Consider the following 24,129-nt stretch of genomic DNA (forward strand, 5'->3'; position numbering starts at 1 on the left):
GTCGCCAACTCCTCTTACAGTAACACATATCTTTCAAAATGGTGTAGCACATAATGAGCTGTAAATATCATTGTATTTCTTTTTTTGCTGGGATGTAAAGTAACTGTATCTGATGTAACTGTGTTAGCTCTCCACCCATTTGTATAACTCATGACATGACTATGGGATGTTTGTGATGATGTTAGGTATTTATGATGTTTTATCCTATGTATATATCTTTTTTTTACTGCTAATATAAAATTATAATTAAAATAATGTTTGTCTGTCTTATCAAAAGACAATATATTCCCATCAACGGTTTGTTAGTATAAATATTTTAATTTGATATTGCAAAATTAAAAACAGAAAATTTATTTGAAAAGCGAAAAACAACAGTAAAACAAAATTTTAGATTGATATTAAAAACTATTCATCACTGTTCGGAATTTAGTCTGTTGCAAAATGTGTATTAATGTGAGTTCAAGAACGGTGAAATATGGGATCTGACTACAATTTAATGTCTTCCATAAGTAAAATGACTTTGTTAAGTATATTTCATTATGGAGCCGTTTAGTTCCAAAAACTTTGCCAAATGAATATATTTTTTACTTAATAATAAAACTCATGTATCCAATACAATGAACACGTATATTTACACCTTTTGTTACATTATTTTCTTGCGTTTCACTGTCCTTCCTATCTCTGTTCAATATTTATACGAAAAACTACAGAAAAAAGTACAGTAAAGTACAATCGAAAGTTTAAGTATAAAGCCCGTTTAATGACAGTGGGTTAACACCAAGACTGCTCAAAGAATACTCGACAGCATCTTTATTTGTGTTGTTTTTATTAATTGTATTTTTTGTTAAGCTAATCCTTTTGGTTGGTACAATGACACAATTATTACGAGACAATATGGTCAAATAATTTTAAGCCTTCCATTTACTTTGGCGGTCTATGTTTTACATGCGAGGAGTTGACACTGATGCTCCGAATTTGATTTATTCATTGGTAAGCACTGTGTGTATCTTGTCGATGAAGCCTTGAAGTTAGTATATCTGTTTGATAGAATTTGCTTAATTTTTCAATTATATTTTTAATAATGTTTTCTTTATTTGTTCCCAGTCTTAGTACACTGATGTTTTTTATTATGAAACTCTATGATCACACAGTTTTAAACCTTTTATTTTATAAGGCAGACTGTGTGTGATGCTCATAGTTTTAAACAATGACTGTATCGTATCTTTGAAAAGTTTTTTCATTAGGTGCTCTGAATTGTATTCCTTCATCTGCAGATAGAGTTGGGATCTCTAATCATTGAAATACTTGGGGTTTACCTATACGTTTATTATTTTTTGTTTTATTATTATGTTTCCTCAAGTTAATGCATACTTTAATACGATTTACCTTTTAATATTTTTCTTAATTCAGGATTGTTGGGATAAGAGTGAGGTTTGTGCACGCAAATTGGTTTGAACCCAAATAAATTTACATTTTACTGACCGTCCCAAGGCGGTACCTAACAATTCTTGATAAACATACCTAGTTTTTTATATATAGTATGTATGCACTGTGCTGTTTGTGGAGTTTTATCATTCTTATCAATAAGATTTACTAGTAATTGTTAAGCATTTTCCATGAAAAAAAGTGCACGACATGTTCAATTTTAGCTTTTAGCTCCAATATTTTAAGACAAATACTATACGATTGTAGAAGGACAAATGCATGCAATTTAATAATGTTTATAAGTTTGTGTTCATCAATGTTTTGTTTAAATACATTTTAGGCTCAGATATAATGCTTAAATTTTTGTTGAACTAGTTGCAATAATATCAAATACTATCCACGAATAAAAAAATTGTAATCAAATTTTGAGTTTGTTATTATAAGTTCTGATGATGTTTGCTGACATTTAAACACTTGAAAACTTCGAAAGTATTATCTTACTGGAAAATATTTAAAAATAACTATCAGAATGACGTGTTATGTATCTGCTCCAACACACTGTATTGTCCAATAAACATGCATTCCTTCGCAAGATGGGCAAGGGAAAGCGGCAAATGAAACAGTAGAAAAGCAGGAGTTCCTTATAAGTATTTAAACTACAGTCGCAGTTCACACTGTAACTATCCTTGTAGTGTTCATTGTAATATTTGATTTCTTCGTAAAAGCCTCACTGACATCGCTCGAACATTGGACCCGGGGAACCGGTTTTATATTTTCAAGAATCAACGTGTCACATTCAACGCGTATCGCATATAATGTGAAATACTGATATTAAAATGAGAACGTCCGAACTCTTTTTTGAAACCAGATTCCATCAACCGTATTCGGGTCATACGGACCCACTTAACAACTTTCATTCGTTATCAACACATTTAAAAGTCTCGGGTACAATAAAATCAACCATAAATTAGTCGAACGAAATATACATCTTCTGTCATGGTTAAATTTCGTAGGAAATAGAGAGAAATATGCGAGTTTCGAACGATATATTGCGATTGTCATGAGCTTGTCCCACGTATTAGACCAAACAAATGGTACCCGCGACATGTCATTTTTCGTTCGAATGTCGTATTTATAAATTATTAATTTATGATTATTTATTGATCTGCACTAACACACATAGTTTAAAGAACACATTAAAATAAGTAGAGTAATCTATCAAATTGGACAGAAGTTGTTGGGCTATTATAAAATTGTAATAACGAAAAAAGTGATAATTTGTCGTTGTATGCGTTAAGAAACATCGCACACGACCTGCAGTCTCGTGCGACATTGACTTAACGAAAACAATTTGTGAATAGCGCAAATGAAATCCTTATACATTACATCTTAAAAATTGAGCACGGATCACGTCGACGGACAATAAATTATTCCCATGTCCATTGTTTTTTCCTCAATGATGGTAGACAGACAAACGAATTGACAAATGAAACCGCGACTCCTACATATTCCCTTTACGTCCACTAGTTTGTCTGTGTTTCTAGGATGGGGGAGGGGGTCTGGGATAAATTGAATAGCATATATCTCATTAACACGTAAAAAAGATTGTCATTAACTTGAGAACAATAAGGTAATGTTTTAATTAACACGTGGTTGTGACATATAACATTAAGCCAGTCGAAAAATATCACTTTTCGAAAGTTTATTATCCGGTGGCAATTTGGGCAACAACTTTCTTAATTCTGTTATAGCGAAGTTGAACGCTTCCACGCATTCATGATCTCGCGTATCATGTGAAGAGTGATACTTCTGGGTCGCACGACGTCTGTTTCGACGTTCCTCAGAAGTAAGTTAAGTATTTTTGTTTGGTTTGCGGCTCGTTGTTCTCGATCAGAGGCTGTAAAATCGTTATTTAAGTTGTCTCTTACGAGCCCGTACGTCATGACGCCGACGCCGTTGATGGATGTTAATGGCACAGTACAGTTTGACCATATTTTAACCAACACGGTGGTCAGGTCGGCCTCGTAACAGTAAACATGGCAAACGTCATTCTCCTGCAAAACAGATACTCCAGTACATAAGTATAATAAAGGGACTAGACACCAGGTGACTTGTTTGACTTAGTTTGAAACGATCACGTGACTTGCAAGGTGCTCGGAAAAGCCATCTCATCGTATTTTTTTTAAATTAGGAGACTCAGCTGAGAAAACGTGTGAGACGACATGAGCTTTCTGTATACTTTTAAAATCAAGTAAAATTATTTATTTTTGGCCATATAGAAGCTCGTATTGACAATTGTAGGCTTGTTTCGAGGAAATACTGTAATTGCCGATTTTGGGACAATCTGGTGTCTTGTCCCTTTCAATTAAATTTTACAAATGAGTTAACTCTTGATATGCTTTTTAAGAAGATTCGTTCATGTTCGGTAAAATGCACTCCTTTTTATGACCAAATAAAGTGTATTAAATCATCATGAGTGTTAAAACTAAGGAACTGACGACGGCTTGAAGCCATCAACAAATGTTTATACTGCTTTGAATATTTTGAAAAGTATAAGTAACACGATTAAAAAAAGGCTTAAAGGTTAAATTTACGATATGTTTATGTCTGAGTCCTTGTTTGCGAGCGGTTTTATTGCCATTTTTTTTCAAAAACAAATCTTGACTGTACCGGCGTATTTTATTTGTACTTTCTCTGCAACTTCGGTACCAAAACGTTAAGTTATAATAGTATTAGTAGTTTCAGATTCATCACCGTGAAATTAAATTTGGTCCAAAAACAGGAGCGAAACCCTTAAAGAATGAAAAGTGCACGTTGTTTTGTAAAAAAATGATAGAAACGAATCTTTTCTAATAGTATTTATGAGTATATATATTCAGCATATGGTAGTGTGGGGTCGACCGTTTCGTGGTTTCGACAGATACTTGATTACAAACCGACCTCAACTAGAAACAGGTCATCATAAAACAACGTCTTGTCATAGTATCCACTATATATTAACAAATGTAGAAGTAAAAAAGTGAACTAATGAATCCATGGTAAAGAAAGCAAGTTCAGTAAAGATTGGATACGGAATGTTCAAAATAGAGAGAGAAAAAAAAATCCAGTTAGAAAGGTAACATGAAAATGTAAGGCCGCGGACTGGGAAGACACCTCGGACGTCGGTGACGACACCAGGCAAATGAGTCATATAATATGTATGTTATACAAAGTCGACATTATATATAAATACTGTAGTTTGCATTTGCATTTACAACGGACTACTGGACTTATGCCAAATTCCTCACAAATATCACCAATTAATGTGTCCTTATGAAGATAAATTTCGAAAACAGTCACATGTACAAATGTAGTGAAGTATTCCTGCATGCTATCTTTACTAAAAATGCATCATTATTGTTTCTCCTTCTTATTGCATCGTCCCATTTAGAAAGTTAATGCTGTTGGTTTCAAACACGGGTCTATAAATGTCACTTCTAAGGCAAATGTCGTCCATATATGAATTTAAAACTTTTTTCAAACGTTTGAAATATAAGATGTATTTTTAATTAAGAAATGTCTCCTAGAGAAAACAAGAAAATACATAACAGTTTCTATTTTATTATAATTGCAGTTAAATCTACAAGGGAAACTCAAGTTAAATCATATTAATTCGTTCAAAGATATATACCAAATATATCAAAAATCAGATAGCAACAGAAATATGATGCGCCAATTACAATACATAGAAAACATCCTTAAATTTGGCATTTTGTATTGATGATTATTTCATTTGTAATTATTATGCTCATTTAATTTAGATATGATGAAGGTACAATTCTTTCGACTGCTCATATAAAGTGATAATTCAAAGAATGAGTTTATTATCGTTCTTTATTTTCAAAAATTGTTGTCATGAAATATTTTAACTCTTATATATAAAAAATAAACAGGAAAGCCGCTTAAAAAGCTAAATTCAACACAACAGAACAAATATGTTTTTTTATTGATTTAAAATATATTTCAACAATATTTGAAATTGAATTCGCTTGAATTTGTGAATTAATGACGTTTAGTGTTGTAAAATAACAAAAAATAACATGAAGGTCAATTTGATGACCTGTTGGTTTAAAATTCCCTAAGCTACATGTTATATGTTTGTCATGAATAGCTGTGCATTTGCGAAAACTATGCATTAAACAATAAACCCATGTTTGCGATACACCGAACATTGATCTTTACTTCTTTCTTTACATCATTTGTTATGTTTCCTGCATAGAGAGGCAGACATATATACCGGCGCCGCCGCCGTCGTTCTGGGTGTTGCTTTGACATTTTTTTTCTGCTCTCACTGACACATGTTTCATTGGTTCTTTACCAAACTTGGCTACAATTCTTATTGGCAAAATCAATAAACTGTCATATCTCATGATTCACTCCAGAAATCTGGCCAGTGAATTACTAAACTAAACTGTTTCACACTATTATTATAACTTTCCTCAAATAAGTTGTATCAACTAGATGACCAAGTTTGATAAATAGCCAGTTTGGACTATTTACTCTGCAGTTATGGCTCTAAGCACAATTTAAACAAAGTCACTGTACGCTCTCTAACACAATCAGTGTTTATTCAACCTTCAACAAGCATAGTAAACCCTGTTCAGGGCAGCTCGAAGAATTCTCGATAGCATATTTATTGGTGTTATTTTTTCTAAAATAAATGTTTGTAATTCTGGTTTGTAAAATGATTATTCATTATGAGACTAAATGAGCACATACTTTTAAACCTTGAATTTATTTGGGAGATCTATGTCCTACCTTTGAGTAGTTGGCACTGATGTCGGCTGTATTCATACGTTGAAAGGTGATGGTTGACGAACTTCAGACATCCCCTAACACAAATATACCAACAATGCTCTGGACCAAATATACATTCAAATAACTCTATGGTCTAGACTATAACGTTATTTTCACATCTGTACTGGTTTTCGCACATTGCGTGACCTATACAAACTTAATCCTGGAACAGACAGGCTGCTTCATGTTCATGGTACTTGGATACACTGTCGGATTTATCACCTTCGGCATTATAGATACACATTGGATCGTTCTTACTTTTGAGGTGCTTCAAGGTAAATATCAAAAAGGTACCTCTAGTGACAGCATTTATAAAATGTTTTAAGCGAAGTATTTGTTGAACAAATTTAGGACTGGCCAGGTATTTTAAGTGAACTAGATCCATGACCAATTGTTTCCAGTACGGATACTTTTTTCGGACTGGAAGTATGATATAATGTTTAACTAGTTTGGAATGAAAACAGTTGCATGTCATGAATATCTATTATATCATCAGGGTTAACATTTGCTTACTTACTGAACAACAAAAAAGGCTTATGTACGGTTGCATAAAGGTAACATGTGTGATATTTTTTATTATCGTGGCCGCGACTTAATTAGTCGCTCAAACGAGAAAGTTATACCGTGGCAAAGACTTGCTACTTACTTGTTCTCACGACTTAGTATGTTGTGGCGAAATCAAAATTAATTTTACGCCTCTATGCCTCTTTACTTATGCCATATTGTTGTGATTTGGATGTGTTGTTTTAAGTGTTCATTTCTCATAGTGAGCGATTGTGATATCGTATTGTCCATTATCTGACCCCAACACCTTAACTTTTTAATACTACATTTAGCCTACTGTTCATCAAACTTGGTTCGAATGCGCTACTTCATTACCTCTAGGTTCTGCTTTGAAGCGGGCTTCACCGACCTACAGGTAGGTTACCGTACGACAAATATAAAATCAACTTTGTGAAGAGGACATACTTTCTACTAATTGTTCTTTAAACATAAGTTTTATCTTGATACAATCTAGATCAAGTTCGAATATAGTTTATGTTCACAAGCCTGATCAGTAGGTCATATAAACCTTACTTTATTTAGATATTTGAGGAAACACATAAACTTAATGCCATTGAACTTCATTCTAATGTTATTTTTTTAAGATCTATGTTTTATAGATGTTTGACAATAGATCGGGAATCAGTATATGCATTTTTTAAAAAAGTATAGGTCAATACATCCAGTTTTGGAGAAAAAAAAATCAACAATTTACATTTTTCTAAACATTTTTCTAGATATTACTAAATATAAACTTGATCAGAATGTTTGACTTATTGAAGTCGTTTAGGGCAGTCTCGTATCGTGCATATTTGATTATTTAAATCTATCCCAAATTACACAATAATAATAAGTGAAACAACCATACGTGTTGATCACAGTATTTCCTTCCTTTGTTATAGGCTTCATGTTCAGCGGCATCTTTTCAGTTTACACACAAGCTACTTGTGCAAAGGTGTACCTAGCGAGTATCCGGGTACTCTCGAAGGTTGTTTTGCACGTGTCTATTGGGATCGGGACATGGGAGCGGGTACGAGTTACCATCTGGATGCTCGCTGTTGGCTGTTTCGTTAGCGCCGTTACTTTTCTCATTATTCTAAAGGTTGGTACATGCTTTCCCCATTTTGTCGAGACTGTTAAATACATTTTAATGAATTTTCCCGAAGCTTCGTTCGCAATGGTGTTGCTTTTCCCGTTCAGTTATTAAACAGCTATTTTATCGGATTATTATTGTAAACCCTTCAACTTCTGCCATTATGAGGAACTTTCTGAAGAAACCAAGCCTGCAGGATGAATAATCGGAGATACAATACCCTTCAAATTTGCTCGTATCTACAGGTGCTGGCAAACATCGCGTTTTAATATTTTATGAAGTTCGTTATCAACGAATTAACATAATTATCATCCGCAATTTGGTTTAAATACTGAATTATTAATTCCCTTGGCGCAACGCTTGTGCGTATTAAAAAAATGTTAATGCTTATCTTGTCATGTAAAACTCTGGGCGAATGTGGACGTCTTCCTCTGTGTGTTACTTATTTTGTTAACTGCATTAAATACTGGTGTAAGTTATTAACTATGTCTAATCATAGATATCCTAAACACTACTTCAAAATGTTAAAATCGTTAGATGACGCCGGGCGAAATTGTTGGGCATCCAATATCAAATCTTTGTTACGTACGGTTTTGGATATATTTGGATTGCTCAAGATGTAGGAAATATAGATCTATTTATATATACTTTTAGACAACGGTTTATTGACTGTTTCGTCCAAAACTGGCATAACGACATTAGTGAGTCCTCAAGGTGTCATCATTATAAACATTACAAAACATTATTAAATACAGAAAGGTACCTACATCTGGAAATTCCATTAAAATATAAGATTGCGTTTGCTAGATTTCGCTGCTCCAACCATAAGCTGAATATTGAACTTGGATATATAAATTCTCCGCAAGATGAGAGACTTTGTATATATTGTCTGAATCAACATTTGACAGTTATTGATTGTGAATATCATGCATTCTTTCAATGTCCTAAATTCGATATTATTCTTAGACAATATCTTTTTAACTGGTATTCATTTGGTAATAGTTTTAATGATTTCTACTCTTGAATGTCTACTGAAAATGATAATACAATATTGAAGATAACCATCTGTTAGACATGATAAATGTGTAAATAGTATGTTGCAACTACTATACTATGTTTGTTTTTTGTACATTTTGTGTATTTTGGGCCGGTGGCCTTTATTTACTTGAATAAAATGAATTGAATTGAATTGAATTGAATTGTCTATCCGACATTCAGTCGAAAAGAACACTTGTCTCACAGTTATCACTAGTGAACAAAAAGTTACGCTTTTTATTACATATACATACGAACAATTAAAATGTGTGTATGGATTTATTTGGCATTCGCAGTGATTTAATTTGAAAAGAGTGGAGTGTGTGAAAGAATCAGCGTTATGTACTTAAAAGGTGCGAGAAGTAAATTGAGAAATGAAATGTACGTATGTTGGCTAGTAGCTTCTTCTTATCGCTGATGCTGCAATGTTGTTGCACTGTAAGACATTTCAATGAAAATAAAATAAATCAATAGTCAAACAAGTAAGAGATGGATTTGTCGAGGATATTTATTATCTAGTTCTTTATGTATACGTACTGTTCAACACGGCTCATTACTCAACGTACTTAGATATTATTAATGTATTACCTGCCAGAATATAGCCATTCCTACGGATGCTACATGTAAGCAAACCATAAAAAGTCATTTTTCTTTAAATTTTTTTAAAAAACGTCTAATGATAACGCTGGGATTCCGTCGTTTCGCAGAACACATTTGTTGCCGAAATTGAGAACTACGTCGGTTTGTGTCGTCCATGTTTACACTTAACATGTTTTGGTGTCCATTTCCTCACATCCGCTAACCTATGATAAACATTTTCAGAATGACTAGTGTCGTTGTTGTTTGGAAATGCAATTATAATGTCATAAGATTCCGCGTGACATTGAGAACATTTTCGCGGACATTTAAAATAGGCACTTTCTCCGTTCGCTCGCTGCCTGTCGTGATTTCTTTCGAGTTCGTCTTTAGAGCAGCTCTTCCTAAGGTTTTGTTGTCATACTGCTTGACTTTGAAGAAAATCTAGACCATTGAGATTTTTTAAGATCTGCGGTATTAATATAGAGCTCAAGGGCCGAGTCCGAGAACCTCTTCGGAATATTTAAGAAGTTGTATAAGGTATATGCACTTTCATCTGGAATAAATCTGATTCCAAGTTTCCTTAAATGGTCTGGAGTAAGACAGTCTATACATACGTGATTAACAAATATATGCTCTTTAGGTTTCTAACCTGTGCACAACTGTTCAGGATTTATATTCAAAGTATTTTCATAACGTCACTTTCTTCAGTCCGCAGTTGTATTTTTTTCCGGACGTTTAGATATGCAGTCATCGTATCTATTTGTTTTGTAATGCTATTCCTTCGAAAGAACCGCTAGTTTTAGTTTGTTCCGCGGCGATATTTTCTGGGGATATTTCGTCACATTTGCAGCTTTTGCTTGCTCCGATTAGCACAGAATTGTCCGAACGATTAGAAATGCTGGATTCTGACGCGACTTTCCTCTTTAAGAATTCGGAATTAACAATGCTACTCTCTTTTGATTTATATGAATGTCTATTTCATCTCAAATCTAAACTGATTGAATCGCGCTGTTCTGTTTGATTAAAGTGTCTCTAAAGACTGAACACTATCAAATCCTCAAATGTTCTTCGTTTCAAACTAGGCTAGATTTATCCGTGTAAGTAGAAAAGCATATACATTTATCATCTGTAAATTTAATTTTTAAAAGATTCGACTCTTGTTTCGCTAAAGTGGTTGATATCATATCGCCGTTTTTGGTCAGCTTCATTATGCTGCTTAACCAAAGATCGAATGGGATCATCATATGTAACAAAATACTCATCGGTTTCCGTCTTCTGCAGGCATGCTATAATCATCAAGTACCAATATCTGATTGTTTTGACCTCTGGCCGGTAGTTCTGGTTTAAAGTCTTTGAGCTCACAGTCATTAATTATATTGTAAGTTTCCTCTGTACTTTCTTCAACAATCTCTCCACGACCGTAGGAGTGATTTTGGACGGAATTCGGTCGTTGACGTTCAATCAATCTTTTTCTAGACTTCCTAAAAGTTAAAATTATCATTAAAATGAGAACATGGTAGAGCAAAAACGAAATGAACGTCTTACAGCTTAATACAAACATTGAAATGAGCAACAAACTTTGCAGAATTAGTCCTTTTTAAACCTCGATTGCTGTCCAATAAATATCTGACTAGCATGATTGCTTTAACAAAATATCGAGTCAATGTATACGATGTACAAAAGGGTGAAATGTTGATGCCTGCATATTATTTGATATTATTTGAAAGGGTTTAGTGTGTTGATGAAGATAATTTAAATTTAACCTTGAAATATGTCCAAATCGGTTATTCACTCCAATTTCAGTTGAAATAAAGAGCAACAGTACACACTGCCAGAACTTAATCTGTAATGTTTTTGTTACTCATATTCAACATAAATAACCAGTACGCAATACCTTTTCGAATGATACCAAAGTTATATTGTGTCACCATACATTTAAGATAAACATTACAACCAATGACACAAACTACTGTTTGCAAATGGACTAAAAAACATACTTCTCAATCGGTTGATAACATTACTTTCGATATTCATTTTTGAATCGAAGATAATTTGCCAATTTGTACCCTCCCCCCCGCCAATAGCGGTTTTGAAAAGTTTTCGGCACTTCAAGATGATTCGAGTGTAGCCGTGTCGTTCTTGTTTCTTGTGAGCGGTAATTAAAACTACGATTCAATTGGTTGGTTGATGTAATAACAAAACAAAATGTACATGTATGGATGTTTTGTGCTGGTTTGTGCCCGTCCCTTAAGTACTTTGTTTGTGCTGATACCTGTAAGTATATTCCAAGTGACTGCATTCGATATTTATGTGGGTAGTAGATCGACAGTCTTATAGATGGTGCAATTGGTTGGACGTCACTTGTCGCAGTTGGGCAGACTAAAAGTCATGCTCATTCATTAAAAGCTCGACATACGAAGTACATTTGTTAAACAGTAGTTATTGTACATATGATACCCTAAGAATTTGACCTTCATAAGATTATATTCTAACTTTCCTGGTTGTTATACGATTGTTTGGATCATATTTACCTGCTTAAAGCATTTTTAGGCAAACAATTGAGTGTGAAATCTAATTAACATTATGTATTATCATACCTGATATGAAAGCACGCTATCAACACAAGGATAAAAATCAACGGTACACTAGCTAAAATAACGTATTGTGACCAAACACTTTCTTTTTCATTCGATGAAGGTGTGGTCAAGCTCCTGATGTTCTCTGAAAAAATATATAAGTTTATGCGTAGTACAACAAATATGACACCAATGTTATTATGCTTTGTTGAAACATGCCTCATAGCGTACCTTATGACTTTTATAAAATATAATACTGATTTAGCTGGACGTCTTTTTAATTCAATGATCATGTTTGATGTATATATATTTGAAATACATACTGGTTAAACCGTGTTCAATATAATTTACTTTTGAAGATCAATTTCAACAATAGATGGTAAGATCAATTCCAACAATTAATTGTAAGTCTTTCTTCCGAAGAGGGGAGACGCAGTAAGGAACTATATATATGTCACCTGGATGTTCCTGTTATTTGGATTCTATCTACAGCTGAACACAGTTTTAGACTGTAGGAGAATAACAGTATTTAATACGTTACATGGCTACAACATTGACCCATACGCGCGGATATGTATCTTGTATTATAGTTGGACTTACTTGTTGAATTTGTTGTTGTTTCCAGGGTTGAACATTTTTTGTCTGGAAGAAAGAAAAAACAACAGTTTTAATTATTATTAACAGGTATTCTAATATATTGCAATCATACTTTTTAACATAAAAGCATGAATGTTGTGTTTACAATATTTTTAATTATAATAATTTTAGACATGGTTATTTGTGTAGGTTGACAATAATAGCCAATTGTAGAAAACTGGATATTTCTTTCCTTTGGCTGAAGTTAGCTAAAATGTTTTTGATTTGTCAATATCAACCAAAATATCAGGCAATGAAAAAATCCCATTGGGCAGAAATTTGTACTCTTACAGATTTTACATTTTGAGATTATGTTTTTAGATATTTTGTCTTGGAATGAGCCAATTTTTGCGTACATTTCTGATAACCAGTGATACAAAAATGGTGGCAAAAGATTAGATCGCAGTTTTTCATGTTTGTATTTGAAAATTGATATTTTATAGCTAAAATCGTTATGAACGCTTTCAGAAAAATGATTTTTTTTCGGTATTTTTCCAAAGAATTGAGATCTGTTCTATTGTGAGTTATTTTATATGATTGAATTGAAGGTATTACTTCCAAAATCAGTTTATTCTGAGACAAAAATATTATTTATTTTTTTCAAAACTGGCAATATATGGAGAGAACAGATTTAAGGAGGGGGTTATAGTTAGTTAGTTAATTGCAGTAATTAATAAAGACTTACGCTAACTCCTCCATCAAAAGAAAACACGATTACGGATAAAAAATATGGTCGTTAAGTTCCATTTTATGATATAAAACTTAAGAACCAAAATACATTGCGACTTGCTTTCCATACCTATCTCTTGCTCAACGTCCAAACAAACTGCAGGTAGATACGAGGAACAGTGAGCTATTGAGAAGTTACTGGTCCCATTCTGTACTTCCACTGTAACACAATGTAGATCATCCATACTCGCGATATTATTCTCGACTAACTGGAAGGTTCGCACTTTTTCATCACATGTTATTCCTTTTGTCCATTCGCAGTTATCGCCCTTAAAACAAATAACAAGTTAGTCAACTACAAAGTTATACTGTGTTTCTTTCATTAAAAAGTCATATATATTTACACTAAAGTGGTTGCGTTAACATTTCATCTGATGTTACTGTTAATGTACCTAAACTGTTATGTTCATACTTTAAGTACATTTCATTCAAGGTCTTGAAGCGTCGTGCTTCCAGAATTTCTATAAACCACAGTGGTTTGAGGAAATGTTAGCGAATTACGGTCTGAATCTTTCTATTGGAGATAACCTCAAGTGATTTTTCTACCCTGACATATAAATCAGAAATTGAAATACTTGACATTAAAAAACACGCAACTTGATTGCGTCCAAACCACTAAATATTCTGAAACTGTTATGTGTATACACAAATCACAGCTTCAGGCGATTTGGTACTTAATTGATTTATCAATGTTTATGCATTTTTATTTCTGATTTCGGGTGAGGGTCTATACGCAATACAATTTTAGGTTTTCCTGTCATTGAATCACGGTGGTTTTTATGATTTCTTGCAACATACTATTGGCTCTAATAGATACTAACTGTATATTTTACTTTACTGTTTTTAGTGTTTTCTTCCCCTTACAATGACATGGTTGAACTATTAGTCGTAACAGTTTAAAGTCTTTGTTCTATCTAATTGTTCGATATAAAACTACAGTTATGGTAAAAGTTATTGTATAATGCAGTGCATAAATAGTGATGTTACATAAAAATCTTAATAAGGAGATTCCAGGTACTTCTTTTGCAAAAGACAAACAGGGTTTTCGGTGGTATCTACTGTTGCATATATGGAGCAGACTACGTGCTCGGTTGATATCTAGTTTTGTGCAAAGACACGTAAACCATTTTATATACATTTCGATATAATTATAGAACAATACATTGATAACTACAACTTTAAGGCTAGAAATAAATCAAAGATCTTTTTCAGAAGCAAATTTTAGACACTGACATTGAACTTCACTTGTACTAGCGTTGAAATTTATTTGGGTAACTGAAACATTTTTTACACGATTTACAATTTAAATAATTTTCATATGTTATCCTATCAAAACACACTAAAATGTGAACATACAGTTACTTTATAATGATAACTCACCTCTATCAATGCGTACGTAGTGTCTGGCTGGGTATGAATAGTCCGCAAGCACATGTTCAACTTGTTTGCCGTAGTAACGGAATAACTTGTGTTGGTCTTGCACAAATCTAAAAGACAACAAAAATAAATGTTAAACATGCACATTCTTTTGCTAAAAAACTTTCTTGGATGCCTCTCGAAATAGAAATACGCTTAAGCCGGTAACAAAGAAGGCGTTGACAGAAATAAAAGACCATTGCTGCCAATGCGCAATTCAAGTCAACCCAAAACGGCTGTGACTTACTTTGTTTATCCTTGTAGGTGGTTTTTTATTTCGAATTTATATCATCTCTTTGGATTCGGCTGCAGTACTTTTCATAACCTTAGGTTCATACAAAGACAAATACAATGCGTATTTGTAAGTATACTATATGTATGAAATATACTTCAGCTGGATGAAAATAATGAAATAAATTTGAAATTTGGATAGAAAAGAAAATATTAATAATATATATGTATTTGCATTGTATGTTAGTGTTACTATTGAATTCGAAATAGCATTGCGTTATTGCTGCTCACGTTTCTTGTATGAAAATATAAGAGAAAACAAGGAGGGTGTGTGATAATTTTAATATAAATATTTGAAGCTGTTGATTATTTTGCTTGTTTTATGTAAAGAAGTAGCAGAACGTTCCCCAGAAAACAGAATGCATTTTGGTGACATTGTTCCCAGATAACAGATCGCTCCCCGGACAACAAGAATCATTTTTCTCGGATTGGTAACAGTTGCACTCCTTGGACAACAGGTAGCATTTTGAACAGGTAACAGAGTACTTCACGAACAACATATATCATTTTGCACTAATTCATCACAGAGCGTTCCACGGACAACAGGAAGCATTTTGCTCTGATTGATAACAGAGCGCTCCCCGAACAACAGGCAGCATTTTGCTCTTATCGTTCTCCGGACAACACGAAGTATTTTGGTTTCAAAGAGCTCCCAAGCTAACAGAACGCTCCCCGGACGAAAGGAAACGTTTTGCTCTGATTTGTAACAGTGTGTTCCCTTTACAACATAAATAATGCTGCTCTGATTAGTTACGGAGCGCTCCATGGACAACAGGAAGTATTGTGCACTGATTGGTAATGGAGCGCTTCACAGAAAACAGCGCTTTGAACAACATGATATTTTTTGCTCTGATTGGTAATTGAGTGCTCCGCGAACAACATGAAGTATTTTGCTCCGATTGTTATAGAGCGCTTCTAATATAACAGAGCGCTTCCCGGACAACAGGAAGCATTTTGCTTACATTGGTTTTGGAGCGTTACCCGGACAACAGGAAATATTTTGCTTTGATTGGTAACAGAGCGCTCCCCTGAAAACATGAAGTATTTTGCTCTTATTGGTAAGAGAGCGCTCCTCGGACAACATGAAGCATTTTGCTCTGATTGGTAAAAGAGCGCTCCCCGAACAACATAAATTATTTTGCTCTGATTGGTAATAGTGCGCTTCCAAAATAACAGAGCGCTTCTCAGACAACAGGAGCATTTTGCTTTCATTTGTAATGGAGCGTTCCCCGGACAACTTGAAGCATTTTGCTCTGATAGGTAATGGAGCGTTCTCTGGACAACATGAAGTATTTTCTCTAATTGGCAAGAGAGACAACATGAAGCACATTGCTCTGATGGGTAATAGAGCGATCCCTGGACAACATGAAGATTTTTGCTCTGATTGGAAAAAAGCGCTACCCGGGCAATAGGAATATTTTACTCTGATTTGTAACAGAGTGTGCCACGAACACCATGAAGCGTTTTGCTTTGATTGGTTACAGAGTGGTTCCCGGGCAACAGGAAGTATTTTGCCATGACAAGTATTAGAACGCTCCCCGAACAACAGGAAGCATTTTGCATTAATTCAGGAATGAATTGCGTGGCTGATGTTATTATCGGGGTATGAACGCAGTTGGGCTGGTTTAAGTGTGTGGAGGACTCCATGCATACTTAAACCGGCCCAACTGCATTCATATCTTCGATAATGTCATCAATCACGCAATTCATTACTTATATTTACACGAATAATTAATTATTAATTCCCAGAATTGTTTAAACAATACTTAATTTCATTTAAGAAAACCTTTCAGGGATTCTTTCTCACCCGTTCTGGAAATAGAACGACCCGACCGTAACCAGAAACAGTTTTTAACATGACGTCATAATAACACGGGAAAAATAAACAACTACATTTTTAACGTAAAATTGAAACGCTAGTGACAACAATATTATAACCAATCATAAATTAACACTTTTCAATATGTTAATTCAAGTTTTTCGTGGCCTGCTGACACAATAAAAACAATAACAAGATAAACAAGTGGAATATACATGTAAATTTATACGCGATCCGAGCATATATGTTGCGTTTATCGGATTATAATCGCAATTGACGAAAGGCCGTTCATTTAACGAATGGAAGTTTAGGTGTAAATATTTAGATTTGAATTCATTTGACAAAAGTTTCTTTGAGAATACCTTTAAATGCTGAACTGGTCCAAGCTCTTGAGACGTTCTGATTATCATTGTATTTAAGGAAACAATGAATCCCGACAACTTTGCCAGTGTAGCAGTATTTTGTCTCAAGCCAATTTGAGCTGCAAAGACTTAGTTGTTTGCCTTAAATAAATAGAGGAACATACAAGTATGTATTAAATAGGTGGTACCACTCAAAATTGAGGTAGTCTGACATATAGCCATATTCAGGCAGCGTCTTGTCTTTTAGCAGAATATAAATGAAAAAAAAACAACAACAAGAACAACAACGCGTTAATTTAGAAGTTTACAACAAAACTCTAATTTATTTTTTGACGATGCCTTATCATTGAAACAAACTTTTTGATCGCTTTCCCAGAATATAACAAAAGATGGTTGACAGACATTATAATACGTGAACACCTAAACGTATATAAACATTTAATCTCTTTATGATTTAAATAAAACTAAACGACACTGAGATATAATGATGATAAATTCTTAAGAGACTGAACAGCTGAACTCCAATTAGCAACACACTTTAAACACACATACTCATCGGTTCGTCTTGGCAGCAGATTATAAATTTTGGACAAGAGTCAGTTTCTTCCATTGTGGTTTGGCAACTAAGGTTGTTTATTGTTATGTTCCCTTCACCTGGTTTGTTCTCATAAAGCAATGGCTCCTTTATTTTGGCCACAGCCTTAGTTTGGCTGAAACATTTAAACATACCAGTCCTTTATCGTTAGTTATATCAATGAAAGCACACCATTACATCTATAAACCTTCCTTGGAATTGTGAAGAGAAAAATGTTAAATGACCGTGGGTTATAACCGGAGATAAATACCCTCTGGGTTTATATACATTTTATAGGAAATACACAGTTGATTGCTAAACCCCCCCAATCTCCAGTATCGTTTCTTTCAAAGTTGCCGTGAAGTAGCGATTGTCCATTTACCTACCAATTCAACATTTTGCTGCCCTAACATGTCAATAGGTTGGGAGAAGTAACGTAGAAGTTCCTGCCCCTCCCTGCCAATAGGTCGGGAGAGGTTCAAAAAAGCTTCTGCCCTTCCCCGTCAATAGGTTGAAAGAAGTACGGAAAGGTTCCTGCTCCTACCTGTTAAAAGGTAGGCAGACGTAACGAAGATGTTCGTGTCCCTCCCTGTCAATTGTTTGGCAGGGTTACGGAGAAATTACTGCCCCTCCCTCTTGATAGGTCGCCACAGGAACGGGGAAGTTCCTGCCTCTCCCTTTCAATAGGTCGGCAGATGAATGGAGAGGTTCCTGCCACTCTCTGTCAATAGGTCGGCAGAGGTACTGAGAAGTTTGTGCCCCTCCCTGTCAATAGGTCGACAGAGGTACGGAGAAGTTCCTGGCCCTACCTGTCAATATGTCGGCAGAGGTAAGGAGAAGTTCGATTCTCTTCCTGTCAATAAGTCGAAAGGGGTAGGAATCAGTTCGTGCCCTTACCTGTCAGTAGTTTCACAGAGGTACGGAGACATTCGAATCCTTACCTATCAGTAGGTTGGCAGGGGTACGGAGACATTAGTACCCTAACCTGTCATTAGGTTGGCAGACGTAACGGAGAAGCTCATGTTTTTACCTCTCAATAGCAAGCCAAACGTAATACGGAAGTTTGTGCACATACCTGTAAAAAGGCTGGCAGACGAAACGGAGAAGTTGGTTCCCCTACCTGTAAAATGGTTGGCAGACATAACGGAGAAATTCGTACCATTACCTGGCAGACGTAACAGAGCAGTACGTGCCCTTACCTGTCAATTGTGTGCCAGCCGCAACGACAATTGTCTTGCCCTTACCCCCCAATAGTTGGCCAGACGTAACAGATAAGTCCGTGCCCTTACCCGCAATACTTTGCCAGATATAACGGAGATTGTCGTGCCCTTACCACTCAATAGCTGGCCAGACGTAACGGAGAAGTCCGTGCCCTTACCTGTCAATAATTTGCCAGACGTAACAAAGAATGTGCCCTTACCTCCCAATAGTTTGCCAGATATAACGGAGAAGACCGAGCCCTTACCTGTCAATTTGCCAGACGTAATGGAGAATGTCGTATCCTAACCTATCAATAGTTTGCCAGACATAACGGATTTTGTCTTGCCCTTACCTCTCAATAGTTGGCCAGACATAACGGAGAATGTCGTGCCCTTACCACTCAATAGTTGGCCAGACGTAACGGAGAATGTCGTGCCCTTACCACTCAATAGTTGGCCAGACGTAACGGAGAATGTCGTGCCCTTACCACTCAATAGTTGGCCAGACGTAACGGAGAATGTCGTGCCCTTACCTCTCAATAGTTGGCCAGACGTAACGGAGAATGTCGTGCCCTTACCACTCAATAGTTGGCCAGACGTAACGGAGAATGTCGTGCCCTTACCACTCAATAGTTGGCCAGACGTAACGGAGAATGTCGTGCCCTTACCACTCAATAGTTGGCCAGACGTAACGGAGAATGTCGTGCCCTTACCACTCAATAGTTGGCCAGACGTAACGGAGAATGCCGTGCCCTTACCTCTGAATAGTTGGTCAGACGTAACGGAGAATGTCGTGCCCTTACCACTCAATAGTTGGCCAGACGTAACGGAGAATGTCGTGCCCTTACCTCTCAATAGTTTGCCAGAGGTAACGGAGAAGTCCGTGCCCTGACCTGTCAATTTGCTAGATTTAACGGAGAATGTCGTGCCCGTACCTCTCAATAGTTGGCAAGACGTAATGGAGAATGACGTGCCCTTACCTCTCAATAGTTTGCCAGAGGTAACGGAGAAGTCCGTGCCCTGACCTGTCAATTTGCTAGATTTAACGGAGAATGTCGTGCCCGTACCTCTCAATAGTTGGCAAGACGTAACGGAGATTGTCGTGCCCTTACCTCTCAATTCAATAGTTTGCCATACGTAACGGAGAATGCCGTGCCCTTACCTCTCAATAGTTGGTCATACATAACGGAGAAGTATGTGCCCTTACCTGTCAATAATTTGCCAGACGTAACGAAGAATGTCGTGCCCTTACCTTTCAATAATTTGCCAGACGTAACGGAGAAGACCGTGTCCTTACCTGTCAATTTGCAAAACGTAATGGAGAATTTCGTGCCTTTACCTCTGAATAGTTGGCCAGACATAACGGAGAATGTCGTGCCCTTACCTCTCAATAGTTGGCCAGACGTAACGGAGATTGTCGTGCACTTACCTCTCAATAGTTGGCCAGACGTAACGGAGAATGTCGTGCCCTTACCACTCAATAGTTGGCCAGACGTAACGGAGAATGTCGTGCCCTTACCACTCAATAGTTGGCCATACGTAACGGAGGTTATCGTGCCCTTACCACTCAATAGTTGGCCAGACGTAACGGAGAATGTCGTGCCCTTACAACTCAATAGTTGGCCAGACGTAACGGAGGTTGTCGTGCCCTTACCACTCAATAGTTTGCCATACGTAACGGAGGTTGTCGTGCCCTTACCTCACAATAGTTGGCCAGAGTTAACGGAGAAGTCCGTGCTCTTAGGTGTCAATAATTTGCCAGACGTAACAGAAAATGTCGTGCCCCTACCTGCGAATAGGATAGCATATTTCACGACGAATGTCTTTATCATTTAAATCGTCGTTCAAGCAAACGTATTTCCAAGCGTTGGTCACATTAATCTGCAAGAACCCTTCGTTGTGTTGTGCTCCGCCGATAAGCTGGAAACATGACGCTGCTGACGAACATAAACTGATTATAACTGTTTGGTTGGTACGTGTATAATACATCAATTATTCACAGGTAAGTTGAAATTAAATAAGTCATATTAAGTTTCGGACCTGGTAGGTGAACAGTTTGCCATTGAAATTACAATGTAATTTGACAGCAACATACAGCACTTTAGAAAAAGCTATAATGGCAACAGTGTTGTATGAATATAATTAAATCTTATTCTATCAATGTATCAAACATTCTCTTTCTATTTAAAAGAAATAGTGTTGTGAGAAATTCTTACCTTCACAAAAAAACGAACCAAAAATGTATGAAATCCAAATCAGAATTGCTACAAAACATGTCATCTTAAGCTTTCAATGTTTGCATAAAATAAGTTCAAGTTAAAATTCATTTAGATAATGAACTTGGGACCTCAAGCTGCAACACTTTTTTGAATTGACACTTTCATATCCAACGTTCTTCTAATTCTAGAAACACAGGGCAATCACATATTTACGTTCTGTTTTTATTTCTGTAGTTAGTCAACAGTATAATACTGATGAAGCCCAAAGATATGTTGAATTTTAAAGCAAGCTTCTCACCGATAAAAAGAAACGGCTTGCAATTTCTTGATAACAGTATTGTTTATTAGTAGGTACATAACTATTCGCTTGAACCAGTCTGATGCTACTTATTTTAAAACTTTATGTTATAAAATTTATTTATTAAACAGTTCACTGTGATCACAGCAATCGCTTTAAAATACATCATTCGATTTTTAAATAAAATATGTCACGAACAAAAACGGCTCCTTTTTAAAGCTCTCTTTTAAAATACATATACAGGAATATAAAGGAATACAAAAGCATGCAATACCATCAGTAAAAACACAAGGCACCCCAGAAAGAATATCATCCTTAAAGCACAACAAAATAACAGTAACTAACATAAGTATGTGTATATGATGACATGAATTCCTGAAGAAGTGTTTTTTTTCATTAAATAACGTTTCATGAACTGGGGACATATCTTGACTGTTTACGAATATATAAACCTAATGAAATAAACATGTAAAACCAAAAAGTGGGATCAAGTTTTTGAGTGCCACGCCATACTTGTACGTGTAGATGTACGTGTGATCTAGTTTTCGAGTGCCTCGCCATACTTGTATGTGTACTTTGTAGAAGTTTACGTGTAGTCGGTGTTCTGGATACATGTGATACATGTGTGTATGGAAGGGGCATCCAAGAGCGCTAGGTAACATGCGTCTAAACACTGTATACAGGTTAAAGGTTCAGAAATAAGTCTTTGCAATGCCTTAACCGTTCCATTGTGTTGGTTGGTTGAGTTACACCCATTCCATTACTCAACTCAAAACAGACGTTCCTAATTTCGGATGAGTATTCGTATCTGGTATTGATTAGTCAAGATTAGGAGAGACCAAAAATGTAACTAAAATGCCGTCAACACCATCAATTTTGCGTGAACGCTAGTGGATGCTGAAAACTGCCTCAAATGTATAAACCTTCGTTATAATGACATTACTGATTTAAAGTTGGTTATACTTGCAATGTGTGATTGTTTCATCCTTACTTGTCAACTATCCGGAAATAAACAATTTCAAACGAGATTGAAGTGGGATGTTTTCGTAAGTGTCACTTAGTGCTTCCGCGCCTCTCTGAAACTCCCCCCCCCATGAGGTAATTGCTTTTCAATGACTTGATACATATGTTATCGAACATGGCATGAACAGATATGTTCCACATATTCACAAAACAATAATAATGTGATATAAGCATATCTGCTTACGCAAATCTCTGTCTTTTTATTTAACTTTTGACTCATTAAAACCTCTAATTAGTCTTTGAAAACATCCTAACATGGCCCGTCTCTAAATGGGTACCTGTACCAACAACTGTCGGCATCTTCGCCCAAAAGGTGTTTTCCACGAATACTTAAAGGTAGTTACATACGTAGTGAAACCATGATGATAACAGCGGTGATGATAATGATGACTGTGTATTGTGTATTATTTTCTTGTCTATATGAGTTTACACTATGAATGCTTTGCCTCATAGGGAGGGGATAGGGAGGTGGGGGCACACACAAGGGATTAAGACGTCAACACTTGAATACATTCCCGTACACCAGAGCAATGATGCTATGCGTTCGATTTCTTATTATCGAATTAGAATGCTAGATCAGGGAAATTGGTCCCGAAGTCGGGGATGCTTAAGGCATGAAAAAATCCTTCGAAAAATTCCTACAAAGACTTTAACCCGGTAGGTGGTCTCACCGGCTGTTTGGTATCAAATGCTGTTTGAGGTTCCCTTATTGCACCCACTCTATACACGTTTACACCCACACTATATACATGTGTAAGATTACTCGGTATTGAATTCCCTTACTTCAGAGCATGCTATACGGAAATAAGTGGACACTGGACAGCAAGCATTGGGAGTTTGCTCGCGCTCATATAAATATATACTGTATACTCATGCTGATGGATTCATGCTGATATAATGTGTGATATTGGTTATCTTAAGATCTCGTTCTCTTAACTTTACGCATACTAGTCAAAGTGTCCATTCGTTTGTTCAATTTCGATAATAATTAATAATACCATTGAAACCAAAGTGACGGTTGCCAAACACGTTGACATAAGACTGTTCAGACTCACCACTTTCAAAGGCAAACAACAATTTCACGAGAGACACACGAACGACTAACACGGAACACACGAGACACACACCAGATGCACACGAGACACACACAAGAAGCACACAAGATACACACGACACACATGAGACACACACGCACGATAAACGAACGAGAAACACATAGGTCACATACATCACATACATATAACACAATAATTAAGTATGAACATATATTAATAAATGTTGATTACGCTTTTTAGTGATATCATTTAAGGCGAAATAACTACTTCTTGCAGAAATTACCAGATATCAACATTTAAGAGAACATATTATCTGCTCATTTTGATCTTAAAAGCTTGCGCAATACATGTTATTACAATAAGGATATAAAACAGGAACACGAGCAAAATATTGTCTTTATACAAACAGATAACGCCCGAC

The 24,129-nt window shown here is 35.8% G+C and overlaps 1 protein-coding gene across 4 annotated transcripts; it reads right to left on the reverse strand.

Moving 5' to 3' along the window:
* Positions 1-9,248: 9,248 nt before the first annotated feature.
* LOC128233490 (uncharacterized) lies at positions 9,249-21,569 on the reverse strand. Of its 4 annotated transcripts, XR_008260703.1 has the most exons (10): positions 21,330-21,569; positions 20,903-21,050; positions 17,893-18,050; positions 17,341-17,481; positions 14,833-14,939; positions 13,523-13,721; positions 12,688-12,729; positions 12,109-12,232; positions 11,784-11,890; positions 10,862-10,992 (listed from the first exon to the last, which is right to left on the reverse strand). XR_008260703.1 is itself a non-coding variant. In XM_052947180.1 (9 exons), exons 1-9 carry the CDS (start codon positions 21,391-21,393, stop codon positions 10,770-10,772), a joined length of 1,206 nt encoding a protein of 401 aa, XP_052803140.1. In that variant the 5' UTR covers positions 21,394-21,569; the 3' UTR covers positions 9,249-10,769. The 4 variants fall into 4 exon arrangements, 3 of the variants coding, with proteins under 3 accessions (XP_052803140.1, XP_052803142.1, XP_052803141.1); XM_052947180.1 differs by lacking the exon at positions 11,784-11,890 and having other exon boundaries at positions 9,249-10,992; XM_052947181.1 differs by lacking the exon at positions 11,784-11,890 and having other exon boundaries at positions 9,250-10,992; positions 20,903-21,047.
* Positions 21,570-24,129: the final 2,560 nt, after the last annotated feature.

The sequence above is a fragment of the Mya arenaria genome, chromosome 5 (assembly GCF_026914265.1).
Source record: "Mya arenaria isolate MELC-2E11 chromosome 5, ASM2691426v1".
Classification (NCBI taxonomy): domain Eukaryota; kingdom Metazoa; phylum Mollusca; class Bivalvia; order Myida; family Myidae; genus Mya; species Mya arenaria.